Source organism: Malurus melanocephalus, unplaced genomic scaffold (assembly GCF_030028575.1).
Source record: "Malurus melanocephalus ecotype Western Australia unplaced genomic scaffold, MMel_1.1 scaffold_29, whole genome shotgun sequence".
Classification (NCBI taxonomy): Eukaryota; Metazoa; Chordata; class Aves; order Passeriformes; family Maluridae; genus Malurus; species Malurus melanocephalus.
In genome coordinates, this window is record NW_026623261.1 from 582,587 (window position 1) to 598,351 (window position 15,765).

At 39.2% G+C, this 15,765-nt stretch overlaps 1 protein-coding gene across 4 annotated transcripts in view; it reads left to right on the forward strand.

Annotated features, from left to right (window-relative positions):
* The window catches only part of PTPRK (protein tyrosine phosphatase receptor type K), a 384,925-nt gene that overhangs the window by 300,300 nt on the left and 68,860 nt on the right, over positions 1-15,765 (forward strand). For all 4 annotated transcript variants that reach the window (XM_057363581.1, XM_057363580.1, XM_057363583.1 and 1 more), the window contains exons 9-12: positions 1,712-1,821; positions 3,046-3,247; positions 6,035-6,140; positions 12,677-12,950. In XM_057363581.1, the coding sequence (XP_057219564.1) occupies positions 1,712-1,821; positions 3,046-3,247; positions 6,035-6,140; positions 12,677-12,950 (692 nt within the window). The remainder of the gene's footprint in view (positions 1-1,711; positions 1,822-3,045; positions 3,248-6,034; positions 6,141-12,676; positions 12,951-15,765) is intronic.

The following is a 15,765-nucleotide window of genomic DNA, read 5'->3' on the forward strand; positions in this document are numbered from 1 at the left end:
GKCAAATTCCATACACTGTGTACATGCCCTGGTGTGCAGCAGGGTTCTTTCCCAAACACAGATGTACRTGCACACACACAAACATGTTCATGCATCTTCCAAAGATAATGTCATGTGCAGCAGGGTACTCATACATCTTTTGAGATGTAAGGAAATACTGCAGGGCATTCCCATGGAAAATGAAGCATTGCCTACAGGAAGTCTCTCAATGACAGAAAARCACAGAGGGGCTGTCATGGCATGACAGCCTTCATCCACTGCCTGCTCTGTCCTGGGACACTGAAGAAAAGCACCAGCCCATGATTTTAGTTAACCTCTCCTAAGCCTTCATGTTACAGTTGGATGAACAGGTTCTGTGAAACTCTCATCTGTTTACTTCTGCGCTTTTTTGACCCCATGAATTTATTACTAATGTGCTAAATTGTGTTGCTTGTACCAAGGGTCAGATCATCATTTATAGCTTGCATGCAGACTGAAATAAATTCTGTTGTTGGGAGAGACCACTCACTCCTTCCTGCTGCTAGCACAGTGCCTGATATTTCCTTTGATCCATCGGATTTTAATTTATTTTTGCTCTTTGYAAAACTTCAGTCTGTTTTGATAATGAATACCCAAGGAGTGTCAGGCATTAGGCTCACTGGAAGTTGTATAGAAGAAAATGGACTTATTAGAAGGAGACAGAAATATATGTCAATATATTAAATAGGTACAACATTTTTGATCAAAAGACTGCAAATTTGAACAACTTTGACTCTTTGAGGGGGAAAGGTGCTTCTTTGGGTTCAGGATTTCTCCAGATGCTCACTTACCCTCACTCCCTTCTTTCAATGTGTGTGTGTTCAAATCTAGGTGAGCTGCTGTGATAAAAAGGGATTGTATGTGTAGGCAAAAATATCATGTAAGCTGAAATGGGAGATAACTAAGTGCTTCTGCCTGGTGTTAATGGGATTACTGGGTGCTGTGAATCACTTGGGCAAAGAGGCCTGAGGTGACATTTCAGATCTGTTATTACACCAGGGATATTGGTTCCATTTAAAATAAGAAAGTAGGGTCACCTTCGTGTGGTTCAGTTCAAAGCTTTGAAAACATCTCTTATTGGAAGGATTTGAAGTGAGCAGTCTTGATCCTTCTGCACACGAGGAGGTCAAAGGCTGAAAGAAGTGGCAGCTGAGCTGGTGTGTTTCCCCATGTTMAGCTCTCTCTTTTAAATGAGGATTTCTTTTAAAACAACAGACCATAAGAAGATGTGATTGAGAACTATTTTGTAAGAATTTCTCTCCTTTGGAAGGAGCTGTATAACAGAGGCTCTTCCTTGCCTTTGATTTTTCTTTTTAAAAGAATTTTAGAAGCATGTAGTCCTTGTCCTGAGATACGCTTATTACAGAGTTCAGWGATGTTCCCTGAAGTTGTAATCTAGCTTGAACTGTTTCCCCTGGCTATACTACAAGACAATTTGACTTTGCATGGAATTTTGAAAACCATATGTGGCGATAATGTTAACGTTTCAACTTCATGCTCTCTCTGCACTGCAAATGACAAAATACACTTTGAAGTGCTTTTTCATACACTCTACCATTGCTTTTTGCATGCAAATGAATATTAATAAAAATAGACCCATGCTCACTTTTGGTTTTAATAGGATGTTCTGTCATCTCTTTAGTTTTTCCRTCTCTTGAATTTCCTATTTTTAAAACTTGCATTTCGTTTGTAGTGCCAGGCCCTATACCTGCCAAATCGGTGAAAGGAACTCCCTTTGAAGATAAGATCTTCCTCAACTGGAAGGAACCTGTGGATCCAAATGGCATCATTACTCAGTATGAGGTAATCATTAAACCCCTAACAAGCACAGGATGGGGCTGGGGAGAGGCATCAAGAGTGGTGGCTGACAGTGGGTGTTCATGCTCTGTAGGCAGCTATTCAATAATAAGCTCCTTTTATTTACTGAGTACATGATTTCTGCAGCGATTAGATACTCAAAATTTGTAATTATTGTGCATGTGACTGTCCATTCCTGTCAAGTGGCTTTGGCATGTGATTTGGCAAGTGCCTTAGAAATGTTGTATTGTTGCTACACGCCATTCCAAAGCCTTGACAGCCGTGATCTGCAAAATTTTCTTTGTTGAAAGAGCAGGTTACGTGAAAAGTAAGATGGTTATTAGATATGAAGCAATGTTTTTTTTAGCTATATTAGATCTTGAGATATCACCCTTAAAGGAAACCTCAGTATAAATTGTGTCTGAAGTGTTTCTATTTATGATCCTTCTGGGGACCTCCACAGGAGGTTAGCAGGTAACGCAGCTGATTTGAGAAAAAAACACAGTGCTTTCCAGGACTCCTCTTTTAAAGGAACAGAAGATATAAYTTYGTGTACTTGTGAATCATGGGAAGRCAAACCAACAAACCAAATAAAACCMCTTAAAAATCTATTTATTTATTTATTTAATGCTAACAAAATTCATGTAACAGTGTGGATTAAGCCAGGTGGGCCTCTCAACCCCGCTCAGCCATTCACTCACTTCCCCTTGGTGGAATTTAGCAGTGAAATTTTCCATCTATGAATTAATATGTAAAAGCAGTTGATGAATGGGATTAAAACAGATAAGTTCTTCCTTAATTTTTAATTGGAAACAGTCACAAAAGATAGTGATTAATAGGAGTAGTGACTTTACCTCTGAGAGAGCAGCTAAGGAGAAAGCAAATTGTGAAGCTCAAAGCATTCGATGCTGATTTTATAACCAGCAAGGGAGTGTGTCATCTGACAGTAATGATGAAGGGTACCTGCATAGCCTTTCAGGTAAAGCAGACTTCAGTGGTACACGAGTCCCCTTTGGTGGCCTTGGCAKTGTTGTGTTAATTGTTGGAATTGATGATCTTAAGGATCTTTTCCAACCTAAATGATTCTGTAATTCTATGGTGTCCCCAAGATAGRTGAGTAGCTAGATGGGCATGTGTCTTTTGTTTTCTCTCTAGCCAAGCTTTTGTTTTCTCTAGTGTCTCTTGTGCCACAATCTTCAAGAGTTTTTGYAAAAATAATTGTTTTCCCAGGTCAGCTATAGCAGTATCCAGTCCTTTGATCCTGCAGTTCCAGTGGCAGGTCCTCCCCAAACAGTGTCCAAGCTGTGGAACAGCACCCACCACRTCTTCTCTCACCTGCACCCTGGCACTACGTACCAGTTCTTCATACGGGCGAGCACCATCAAAGGGTTTGGACCAGCAACTACGATCAACGTAACAACCAACATCTCAGGTAAAAACAAACAACAGCATGCAGAAAAAAAACAGGGAAGGGGAGGGGGGAAGTGTATTTTTGGGGGGAAGAATATTTTTGTAAGGCTTGAAAAAATGTGAAATGCTAAAGAAAATTCCCACAAAAAATCCTACCATGTTATAACCCTATATCCAATAGTTCAGGGATAAATCCTTGTGTGAGGTGGAAATTGCAAAGCTGTAGTTGTTAACTGTTTTTCTCTGTAATTTAGTACTTTCATCAAAAGATTTTGAAGTGCTGTACAAACCTTAACTAATTAAGGTCTTTTCCTTGACTTCATAGGTCACTAAGAACTGCATTTGTTTTGTAGGTTAGTAAAGTCAGGTGCAGAAAATTACTGATTTACTGAAGGTGACACCACTTAGTAGCACACAGTGTAACAGAGTAGTTGGAACAATGTGTGAATTTCTTTTGCCGGATTCATGTAGGTCTGCTTCCTTGTGCCTTTATTCATTTATTGCAGTGCACCAACTTTGGCATTATTTATCTTAATAGTGCCCTGTAAACTTTAGAACACAGTAATGTCAAATGGAACGCTTTAGTATTATTTTTTTCTTAAATGTCAGTGTTATTTTCAAAAAATAAGGTAGTGGCTTATGCAGTTGATAGCGGAAGATAAGTCTATGCTATATTTAGAGAAACTTGATTTTGTGACATGGTRACTTCAGAGCTTGGCAGAGATCAAAGAAGTCAGTCACTTAGAAATTTAAACAGCACAAAGCAGGTTATTTTCCTTATTATCTGCCATAATRAAACTCAGATTGTCCTGTAAAGAGAAGTTAATAATGTGGCAGAATGCACCTATGATTTTAATGGGAAACTTTTCACATAGTCTCCTCATAGTACGTGAAAACACACACATAAATCAAAATGTGAGAAAATTCAAGGCAGAGCTCCTTGAATTAGGTAGCCTGTGAAATGCTGCAGTTGTCATAGCTAACTGGAACAGTTTGTTGAATCCCACCCCAGCACATAAGCCCTAGCACTCTTCATACTCTTGTCCCTTGAAAACAATGCAACCAAAGCACCAAAAAAACCCAGTTGATRTGTTCTGTTCTATTTACAGCTATTAGATTGTAACTCAGGTTGTTTTAAGGTCCATGTGTTTCTTCACAACAAATTCTAGTTCATAAACTTTTAAATATAATGGTGGTGTAGTACTTTCATACTTGTCTTCTAACCATTTTGTACAAGGGAAGGAAAAGAGGTGTGTATCTTGCTAGCATGTTTGACATTTCAGTATTTTGAGAAAAAAGTGCCTCCACATGTTTGGCTTATTTAGGACTACAGTGTATTAAGGCTTCTTCAGATATGYCCTCTTTTTCCACACAGAAGTTTTGGGAATTTTGTGCAGAATCCAGTCCACCAGAGAATGGATCTGTTAGTTGGCAAGATGTGGTTAATGCTAGGAAAGCTTAAAGGMAGGCTGTGACACCTTTTGTGTCTGAACATCAGCCTGTTCTTCTTTCTACMTTGCTTTGTGCTGAGCTGTTGCCTAGTTTCGCTCTGCATGACTGATACTTGATATGAAGCAATGCATGTTTCAGAAAATGCTAACTTCAGTTTAATGAGGAGTGAAATTATTCCTTTTAACTAAACTTACAAGTGGTTACTGTGGTTCTAGTGAACATGGTGTAAGCAGTAATTTCAAAATTAACATTAAATGAGAATTAATTCTATAAAATAATATTTCCTGAAATAAGAGCAGGTTTTTTTGTTCATCTAGGATCAAGGACTAATGAAGYAAGGCTTTTAATCTTTCAGTGCTCTTCTTTCTATGGATATATTATTGTAAAATTATTTTGACTTAAATGATTGACATACCCTAGGAAACATCTTGTGAAAGATTATTTTGCAATATACAGGCTTCATTAGTGATTTTATAACAATACAGCTGCATATAAAAAAAACTCAAACATGCAGATAGTTTTCAAACTTGTGAAAAATTACTAATTAATAGAAATCTATTATTTTCCGATTCACAGAAAATCCTCTTTCTTTCCTTGCACAAGGGCTGAAGTCAGCAACAGTATTACCAGTGAGGATTGTAACAGGCAGCAGATTAAAGGTGGATGGTTGAAGTATTTGCCAACAGCAGCCATCCCACCCACAACAAATACTGCTGCCATGAAGATGTGACAGTCTGACAGTTCATTAGTGAATCAGTTCCTGAACTAGTTCTGATTTTGACTTTGATTCTTTTTTTTCATAGTGGTTTTGAAGCTGATTAATGAGCAGCTTGTCCATCCATTGATAGAAATGGACATGGGAGTAGATTCCCCCATCCAGTTCTAGTCCATGCAAGCCCAATTTTACTTCACACTGGTTGGTATCAGTGTTGTTTCCCATAACGTTCAAGAGGAAATGTGAAAGTTTCTTAAATTGTTGGAAGAGGAGGGTAAAAGCTGGTTCTTTGRCTTGGTGACTGGAGTTATTTGCAGGGTAGAAGAAATGAGGCCAAAGTGAGGCTTTTAGTAGTTTATGGTTTGTTCCCTCTATTYCTGTTCTTCTTGAATAAACAGGGTGAGAGGGGTCATGATTTGATGTGAAGGCTTTAGGGATAGACTTAGCAATTGTTGATGAAGTCTCATTCATCTGTAGTKAAAGATTGTGCCTGACTGGAAAAACTGTTTAAGAATACTCACATGGATAATAAAAATTGTGGCTTTGTGCTATGTTCCAAATAGCCAGGACCTTATAAAAATTCAAAATGTTTTCACTGATTTGTTTCTTGWTTTTTTTTCCTTCCCACTCAACATTGTTCAGCTCCCACTCTACCAGACTATGAAGGAGTCGATGCATCTCTCAATGAAACTGCTACTACAATAACTGTACTTTTGAGACCTGCACAGGCCAAAGGGGCACCTATCAGGTAAAAAAAAAAAAAACAGAAGAGTTTATTTTTTTAGTTGAACTTTTTTTTTGTATGGCAGTACATAGAGCTGTTCATTTCTGAGTGATACTCATTTAAGATCACTATTGTTTTTTCTTACCTACACTGAGCTTGCCAATAGATGTGCAATTTAAAAAATTCAGTCATGAGCTGAATCATTCAACTACCGACCTATGTGATATAGGGCCCCCAGAACTACATTATAATTTCATTTTACATTGAGGTTGAAAGGTGTTTGTSAGAAAGTAGATTTGAAAATAACACTTCCTCTCCAGTGCTTCAAGTCAGCTACTCTATAGCATATATRTATGATTGGAAAATTTGGAAGCTATGGGGAAATGGGAGAATGGTAGTGATGAATACAAACTATTTGACCTTTTTCTTCTGAGACTGCTTCTTACTAGGAATCATGTAGCAAGCTATTACATTTTATTTGGCGTGTCCTCTAATCATATTAAAATGTTTCATTGATGTTAACTTTGAGGGGTCTTTCCCTTTCTGCTCTCTGTTGAGAGATAATTTAATTTTGTTTGCAARGATTAGTCCACATCCTGCTCTTTACTTCTACTTGTTAGCGTAAAAATTTTATGATATTATTTGATTCCATTTGCGTTTTACTGATGTGGCTGCATCAGCAATATTCAGGGGCAGGGTTGACTAATTGGGGGTTAATTAGCTGCTGAGCATCAGAAGGTTTTCATGCTATTAGCCTTGTGACATTTTAGAGAAATGCAGGCTAATGGATTTCGTTCTGTGTTACATTMAGTCAGCTATCAAGGCTCAGCTGATGTTTAGTCACGTGCCCAAGCCCTAAAAGCAGAGGAAAATCAACTGTTTATGAAGTCTATTTCCATTGAGAGAAATGTATATTTTGCTTGAATGTTGTGGTCACCYTTATGATTGATTTTATCAAGTTATTTGTTTGTGTTCTGTCATAGAAAATAATCCAGATTCATCCCCTTTATAGGAGATTTTAATGTGTTTTATTTAAAACTGTAATCCCATGTATCATTAGTTTCTGAGACTGCCCTGGGGCAAACCTAAGATTTTTGGGTAACAGGACTGCTTTCAGTACAGCACTTGGATTCTTAAAATAGGGATTTTTWAAAATTAATACCATGGAAACCAGACTTGTGGTCTGAAAATGCTCCCAAATCTGCAGGTGCTAAAACTCACTAYACGGCTTTTTAGGTACTTTTAAAGACTTGCAAGTGTCCTGCTGCTGGCTCCAATGAAAGCTGTGCTTGTTTGGGAAATGTGAAATCTGTCTCTCATGTAATCCATGCCACATCCTTTCAGTCTTGTGTCTGGCCACCTGAGGGAGCTGAGGTGAATTCTTGCCCAGGGCGTTCCTGCTGGACACCTCTGGGATCTGCTGCTGCTGGTGGTGCACATCTTCTTTACAGCCACTGCTTCAGGGCACTCCTGTGCTGACAGCAGCAGCTTCCACTTTTAATCCCACCACACACCTTCAGGGGCTCTGTCTGGAGCCCTGGGTTTCTCTCCTGGTGGGATGGTTCTTTCATGAGCTGGGAGCATGATGGGATGTGGCTAGAGAATTACTAACGTGGCTAGAAAATTACCCAGCTCARGAAGTTCTGGTTTCTCTGCTCTGTGCTCGCAGATGAGTAACTTGCTGCAGAGTAAACCTGCAGCACACAAACTCACATTTATTCTCTCAGTTTTCCTCACAGCATCCTCAATTCGATGGCATGAGCTTGCCACTGGGACCTGTGAAGATGGCAGAAAGGATCTATGTACTAAATGTTAACAGACAGTTCGGTGGTGATAGTTTCATAGAGAATTAATAACTGTTGTTAACTGTGTTCTCAAAAAAAATATACTTCTTTCTTCCTTTCTGTCATCTTCCCTCTCCACTTAATTTCTAAAATCTAACATCAAGWTTCTAGCATTGAGAGGCCAAGTAAATAAGTCCTTTACCATAACTTGGGGAGACTTGGGCTTTATTCTTAAAACCAACCAGGTGTTTTATTCCTTACTTGGAATGAGAAGCATTCTGCAGAGGAATGCTGAAGACATGGTGTTATTCCCTTCTCTGAAATTATGCACATTGMACTCAGGTACTTTTCAGCAGGTTCTTAACAGGGAGATAAATGTAGCACACTGAAATTCTGAATTGATCCAGTGCATTTTGCTAAACTTTATGATATATTTTAGTGAAGCTTCAGTCCATCCACACTGCAGATTTATTTCCTCTAGAAGCTGGCTTACTGCCATAATGAGTGTTACTAGGTAGGTGGGGAAAAAAATGGATCACTGTGCCTGCAGCTGTGATTGAGTAGAAGAGAGTCAAATTCTGTTCTTTAGCCTGACACTAAAGAACACAGCTGACTTTTTGAGGAACTTTGATTTTGTCAGTCCTGCTATCTCTGGAGCTATAGTTGGTAGTTTCATTTAATACCAGTAGGTTCATGTTTAAAAAAATTTTACAAAAAAAAAATGAAAAGGCAAAAAAATARGAAAAGGGAGAAAAAGTTCAGTCTGATGCTTTTTTGCGTTTAGAAATGGAATTACGCTATGATCAGGTTTCCATCACAGCCTCTCCATCAGCATAGCCCCTCAGAAAACAGATGTTCCTTAAGAATAATCTATGTGCAGTGTTTCTTTAAGACACTGCCTAGCTGCCCTAGTCTCACAGTTTAAACATGACTCTAATCATATCTTCCCTGTCAGGTTTTATTGTGCAATCTCTAGCATTCTTTATGGCCTCCTGAAGTTTTAAAACAAAATTACAATGTAGAAATGCAAAGGGAGACGAAGTTGGATGGCTCAGGCTCRCTTTGAAGTGCATACTGTTTCACCATCAATCTTGTGGATGAGATTCCAGTCAGTAGAATCAATGGTGCTTTGGTGATTCATTTAAAGATGTGATTTGTTGCTGTAGTTTTTCTGAAGGTTCCTAACTGAGTACCGGGAAAACAATTTTTTGTTTTCCAGCCCTGCTGCAGGTGAGGATTACAAAAAGCATACATTAGAATCAGAGTAAATTTTTTAATTATTACATTTATTGTATTTGACTGTTAAGGTGCTTTTCTTGTACWTCCTTATGAAGAATTAGGTTGCTTTCGTTTTGTAGCCAGACTAATTAAGTGGGCCATGGCAGGAGCAACCAAAACAATCATTGTCAATTAGAATTCCGAGAGTTGGGGCTCAAATCTGGGTTTGTCAGTCAGTCTGGGTCTTGTCAAAGGGGAGGAAGCTGTGTCTCCACTAGGCACATAGAAGGTAATGTCTATAAGGTATTTAAAGTCTAGTCAGAATAGGGCTAAAGTATGAACAACATTCATCACTACCATACCCCTTTGGGAACCTGAATTTTTAGGGAGGGATGAAAAAGAAAATCTGTTGTCAGAGACCCCTGTTTGCAATTGTCTTGGTCAATAAGGAGGTGGTGTACAGGTTTCCTTAAGTTTAAAAAAAAAAAAAAAAAAGTTTTTGTCATGGAAAATCATTTCTTCATAGAACATTTCAGCTGAAAAGCTCTTCAGCTGCTGTATCTTCAAAATTTCTCTCTTACCTGGCTGTCACAGACAATTGTTTAGCCTTTATGTTCCTGATGACTTACCTAGCAGGTTCTGAAATTTTTATAACTCTTCAGAATAGCTCAGAATTAATTTTAGTCATCAAGARGAAGAAATATTGTCATCTTGGCTTTCCACTCCCTCTTTATTTCCCTTTTTCAATCCTTTATGCTGTATGAAAAGACGAGGAAAGAATGCTATTGTAGGAATTCCCCCAGCTCCTGTCACAAGAAAGCTCTCTCAATAACTGAATTCTCACCAGCACAAAAAAATATGGATAGAAAGCCTAAGAGAATTGAAGCTAGGATTAGTTATATGTAAAGACACAAGGATAAGCAGAGTACACAGTTAAATTTTCACTAATAGCCTGACATCAGAACAGATTTGCAGCCGGTGAACACCCCTCTTTTCAAGTTGCAAATTTAGCTTTGACTTATTTCTTCACATGTTACAGCAGGGTGTCCTTTCTGAACATTATTATGTGCACACAGAGTAACAGTGCTGCTCTGGAGCCACTGCAGTGTTTAGCAAATGGGTTTAAACAGATGGTATCACAAAGGCCCCAGAGGTAAATGACTGTATTCCTCCATGTCTTGTTAGYCTATAATGTTGCATGAAAAATACTGCCAGATCCCCTTTCGAAAGAGGTTAGGCAAATCTTTTATTTCAATGCACTTAGTGAAAAGATATATTTTTTAAAAAATTAAAAATAAAGCTTTGTTGGAGACTTAAAACGATTTCTGTCATTTGCTATTCCTTTTTATTGTGTAAATGCAGATGACTACAATGTGTATATTTATATCTTATTTTCCGTATAAAATTACAATGTGTTTTAAAAGAAGGCTATAAAACAGGATTTTTAAAAAATTTGATTCTCATGCTCTTCGTCTTTGTTTTTTTGTTCTGGTTTCCAAAGAGACTTGGACTCTCCTCAAAAAGGAGATGTGCCTTAGARTGAAGATACCCCATTTATTCTTTRTTCTGTAATAYGGAGTGGGAAAGAGGGGGTTGACTTGGTAACTGTGATGCATCTCATCTTYGGAGCTGTGACAGACCAGGCTGTTCCAGGGGACAGTTGCCTCTGTCACGAGCAGGCATTGCACTGTCCTTCCTCTGTCCCTGCTGGCTTTCTCCTTTGAAGCTGCCAGGGTGTTGCAGACAAGTTTCCTGCTCTTCTGTCACTTCTGTGAGCAGAATTTGTGTCTGTCCCAGTCCACTGGCAGCTGATGAGAGAAGACTGCAGAATTCAGGCAGCAGAGACATCGTGTCTRTGTCCCAGTGTTCTCCTGTTGGTTGTCTGCCCAATTCTGWAACAGTGTTTTTAYCCTGCCTGGGTCCAGGGCCAGRCCAGGGAGGGAATSAATGCCMWTATTAGTTTCTTATCTTGGGACATWAYAAATAACAATTTAAAAAATATTTTACGTCCTGTCRTGTTTTTGAAATATCAATGCTTTTGAGTTCTTTTTGCTAGTACATTTACTTTGAAGCCTAAAGAAATATTCTGGATATRCAGAGGTCTTGTGCAAGTGATTTTTTGGTAAAGTGCCCATTAATTGGAGATGGTTAATGCATAGAGTTTGCCACAGAAGATGATGTATAACTAAGCTCAGTTCACAGATAGTTTATGAGAAGTGGATAGTCCCAGATCTAACTTTTTTTTTTGTTCTTACATTCTTCTTTCTACCTGGAGTTTCAGAACTGACATTACTTTGTATATTCCTCTTCGACAGATTGAAATTGAAGAAAAGAGGCATTCCTTCCTAATTTTTAGGTTCTAGGAAAAGGGGATGCTAACATCCTCTTTCAGCTCAAGAAAGACATGAAACAATTTCCCAAATTATTTCTTCTTTTCTTCTTTCCATTCTCCAGTGTCATACGTTATCTCTGCCACTGCAGTTATTGGGCTTTCTGGGCAGTAGCAGCAGAGAAAATTGACAAAATAATTTAATGCTGCCCCAYAAGTTCAGGAAGGAGGAGGACTGTCTTTGGCTTTTGGAATTCTTGCAGCTATGTAGTGACACTTTGAGAAGTTGGTTCAATCTTACCCTTTCTGTTTAGAAAGCATTATAACAAACCCAAGACAGACAAGTCTGCCTGTTTAAACAAAAAGCTTTAGGTTTCTTGTCTACATGCCTTAAAACCCCCAAACCTCTGTTTTTCTTATGAAGTGAAGGATTGCCTTCTGCTCTCAGCATGTAAATTCTGTGCTTCTGAAAAGCAGAGGAAGCTGGTAATGAGTTGGTAACATCCTGCAGTTAGATGGTTCCCTAAAGGAGAAAGAATGATAGTGACCTRTTCTATTTTGAGCAGGTGATTTTGAAAAGTGACCAAGCCATGATCCATTCCTAGAGTGGTATTGGGAGGTTGGAATGGTGTTTTGATGGGCTGAACAATCTCTGCTTCAGCAATTTGTAACATTTTATCATTGACAAGTGTAGAGGAATGAGGCAGTCTATTTCAGTGGAATGGACAGATTTCTGTCCATCTGTGCTTGTATTACAGCATGTCACTTGTACTTTAGATCTGCATAGCTCTGAGCCAAGATAGAAGCCACAGCAAGGTCAAGAGGTGGAGAAGCCTGTCAGCACATTCTGTCTCTAATGATATGACAACTGCAAATTGGTGCTTCAAGCACAGCCTGGAGGCAGCCATTATGTTGGGTCTTGAAGCTCAGCTTTCTCTAATACTGTTTCAAAGGAAAATGCTAACTTTGGATTGCTTCTGATCAACCAAGAGTTTAATCTGTTGCAGTTTAATGCAGTCGTTCCTGTGTTTCTTTAAAGAAAAAAAGGTTTAAAAGAAAGTAATAATAATAAATCATGTATGGATTTGTATTGGTTGTTCTCGAACAAAAAAGAAAAGTATTGCTGTTTCTTTCCARCAGCTGAAATAAATAGCTTTGCTATATTTCCGGCCTTTGTTTCTTCTGTGCATCCATCTCCTGTCTTGTCCTTTTTTCCTCTGTCTCACCAGTGCCTACCAGATTGTTGTCGAAGAGCTGCACCCGCATCGAACAAAGCGAGAAACTGGTGCCATGGAGTGCTACCAAATCCCTGTCACCTATCAGACTGCTCTTAGTGGAGGGTCACCCTATTACTTTGCTGCTCAGCTGCCCCCAGGAAACCTGCCAGAGCCAGCCCCCTTTACTGTGGGTGACAACAGGACTTACCAAGGTTTCTGGAACCCACCGCTGGCTCCTCGGAAAGGCTACAACATCTATTTCCAGGCCATGAGCAGCGTKGAGAAGGCAAGTGCCAGCAACACCTTTCCCCTGGAAGRAGGCAAAGACATGTCTGTGGTGACATTAGGACTGTTGGAGTTGGACGTGGGAGGTGTTGGCAGTGGCCTGGCTGAAATCCCCTYGGTGCTGTGACAGCRTGGCAGGGYGCCATTCACATTTCACATCACCCTYGTGTCATAGTAGCTGCTGCTAGATGAGCATTTAATGCATCTCATAGTRATTGTCTGAGGGAAGTAATTTCAGGCCTGTGACTGTCTCCTCAGTAATTAACATCCACAGTCCTTTCTCCAATTCTCAGTACCTGCACTCTTCAGAAGATTAAATTCGTGCCGGATAAACAGAATGTGGACTGCTCAGTGGGCTAGGCAAACATTGCAAACTTTTTAAGACTCTCACACTGAACATCAAATAAAAAGTAAAAAGTTTCTTGACCAACAGTAACCCCTGCACCACCATGTGTTTGAGAGAGTCTTTCTAACAAAGATGTACATCAGGCTTGCAGTAGAAGTTTGGCTGTCACTCACCTTGGATTCTTCCTTGGTGTTTCTTCTTAACTCTGCTGCTGAGTACTGCTACTGGCCCTGTGTCCATATGGAAGGAGGAAAAGTATCGGGGAGGGAGTTCCAAGGTTCCAGTGGGAAGAGCAACTGTGGCTCTGCAAGCCTCAGGCTGTTGCTCTTGAATGGTTTTTCCTCTGTAAATGAAAAAAAATGATTGGTGAGAAGGGAAAATATAGTAGACAGAGAAGCTCTAGATACTTAAAATTTAATATTTTGATATATAGTTTAGAAAACTGCAATGTCCAGGCAGTTCAGACAGGAACTAGAAGGGACAACTAGATTGATTGTCACTGATATCCACCAGGACCATTGGAAAGGAGCAGAAGCAAGTGTTTTTACCCTTCCTTGCTCTTGGGTCTCTCTGGTGACTAAACAAATCCTTGACAACAGGCAGCCTTGCCTTGGAGTCTTTGGAAGAAAATCTCACCTTTTACCTATGATTATGAAAATTGGATATGCCTCAAATAAGAATGAGAACAAAGCTGTTCGAAAACTGGATTTTTTTTTGTAAATCAAGAGACCATTCCCTCTTTTTAGTTCTTATTTAAAGACCTGTATGAAGTAAACAAAGCAAAATAAAAGGTGACTGCTAGACATGGATCCATATTTCCCTGACCTGCTAAAAATAATTCCCTTTGATTTTGTGGACTTCCAGTAGACTGCATTGTAAAGGAATTTGTTTCATTCCCCAAGGAAAAAAAAAGGAGGGGAAAGTAAAATAAAAGTACTAAATAAAAACATAAGTATTTATTTTGGTTTTTACATTTTGATATATAAGTAGAAAATCAGAGAAGAGCACAGTATTTTTTACTTAAGCTTGTTTTCAGTTTGTGAGCATTTAATCCTTAAATGGATTTCTTTGTTATATTTGAAACTTTGGATCAAATTATTGTTTCTGCAGGAGTTTAGGGGGAGGTTTTGTGGGGAGCTGCACTGCATTCTGCCAGAACCAAGATACAGCAATTGTAAGATAACCTCTGAGCTGCAGAATATTTAAACAGATGCCTTGCTATAAATCAGTGGGATCACCAAAATAGGYAGAGGGAAGTAAACTAGGCTCTGAACTACATGGTAGAGTTGAGAGGAGGTTACTCTCTGATCCTTGCAGACATATTGAACAGCAGTAGACAAGTAAATCCAGTGATTAGGGAGAATAGGTAAGAATGTATTAGTAAAGTTTGTGGGGCTTTAGTTTAGATTTTAAAATTGTCCTTATTGAGCACTTACAGTTCCTCAAGGTTGAGTTTTGCTAGCTCTTTACAAGCTGTATTTACAAACCAGCATCAACATATTTTRCCTGTTCCTTTCAAATTTCCAAGAGGAGACAGATCCCGGGGGATGTATTCAGAGATGAAATGCTGGGGGGTGAAGGACTAGAATGAGCATAGAGTGAAACTGTCATTATTATATTTTCAAATTGCATGCTAATATTGTTTAGAGTGGTCTAATACAACAGCAGCTGCATCCTCTCACACAACCTTATGCTATTTCAGTATGTTTGCCTTTAAAATGACTGCACATTATACAAAAAGGTCAGAAAACCCATTTATGATTGACCCTCATCTGTTCAAGTTGTCCAAACTGCATAACCAAGTCATTTCTCTGCTCATTTGTTTTAATTGCTGACCAAACTTCTGAGGGGAAAGGGGAGAGTGGTAAATTACACACAAATTGTCTTTGCATGTGCAACATCTTCTGAAGCACAAGGCTGTCAAATYACTGTCTCTCCTGGGCAGACTGTATGGGTTGTAGATTAACTGAGTCCTTTGTGGAGGAATACCTGGGCTGCATCTGTGCTCATTCCACACTCAGAAGCATGAGGGAGCTTGTTGCTCATGTGCTTCAGGTGACTGTTTAGGAGTCATGGTACAACAAGACGTAATTTTGGAGACAGTGCTGAGCAMGTGTATCTTCAGTGCTGTTGGAAGTGAACACCAGCCCAGGATTTCAGTGCCATGACATAAATAGGAGCACTGCTCCTCCCTTTTTCTCCTGCTATACCCTCTCATTGTCTTTTTATGGCATGATTTCCATTTGATTTAAGTAACCTGAAAATTTTGTATATTTGGGCTGTCCTGCACCTTTTCTCCCCATTGTTATCCTGGACAGCACARTCTAATAAAGGCAAAATGCTCCAGCCTCCTCACCCGCTAAGCCCAGAGCCCTAAGACACCTCATTGGGTTGTGCCAGCTGATCAGTAGATCTAAGATGAATTTATGGAATGGAGAGGGCAAGAAAAAGCCCTAGATCTGACTGTTTT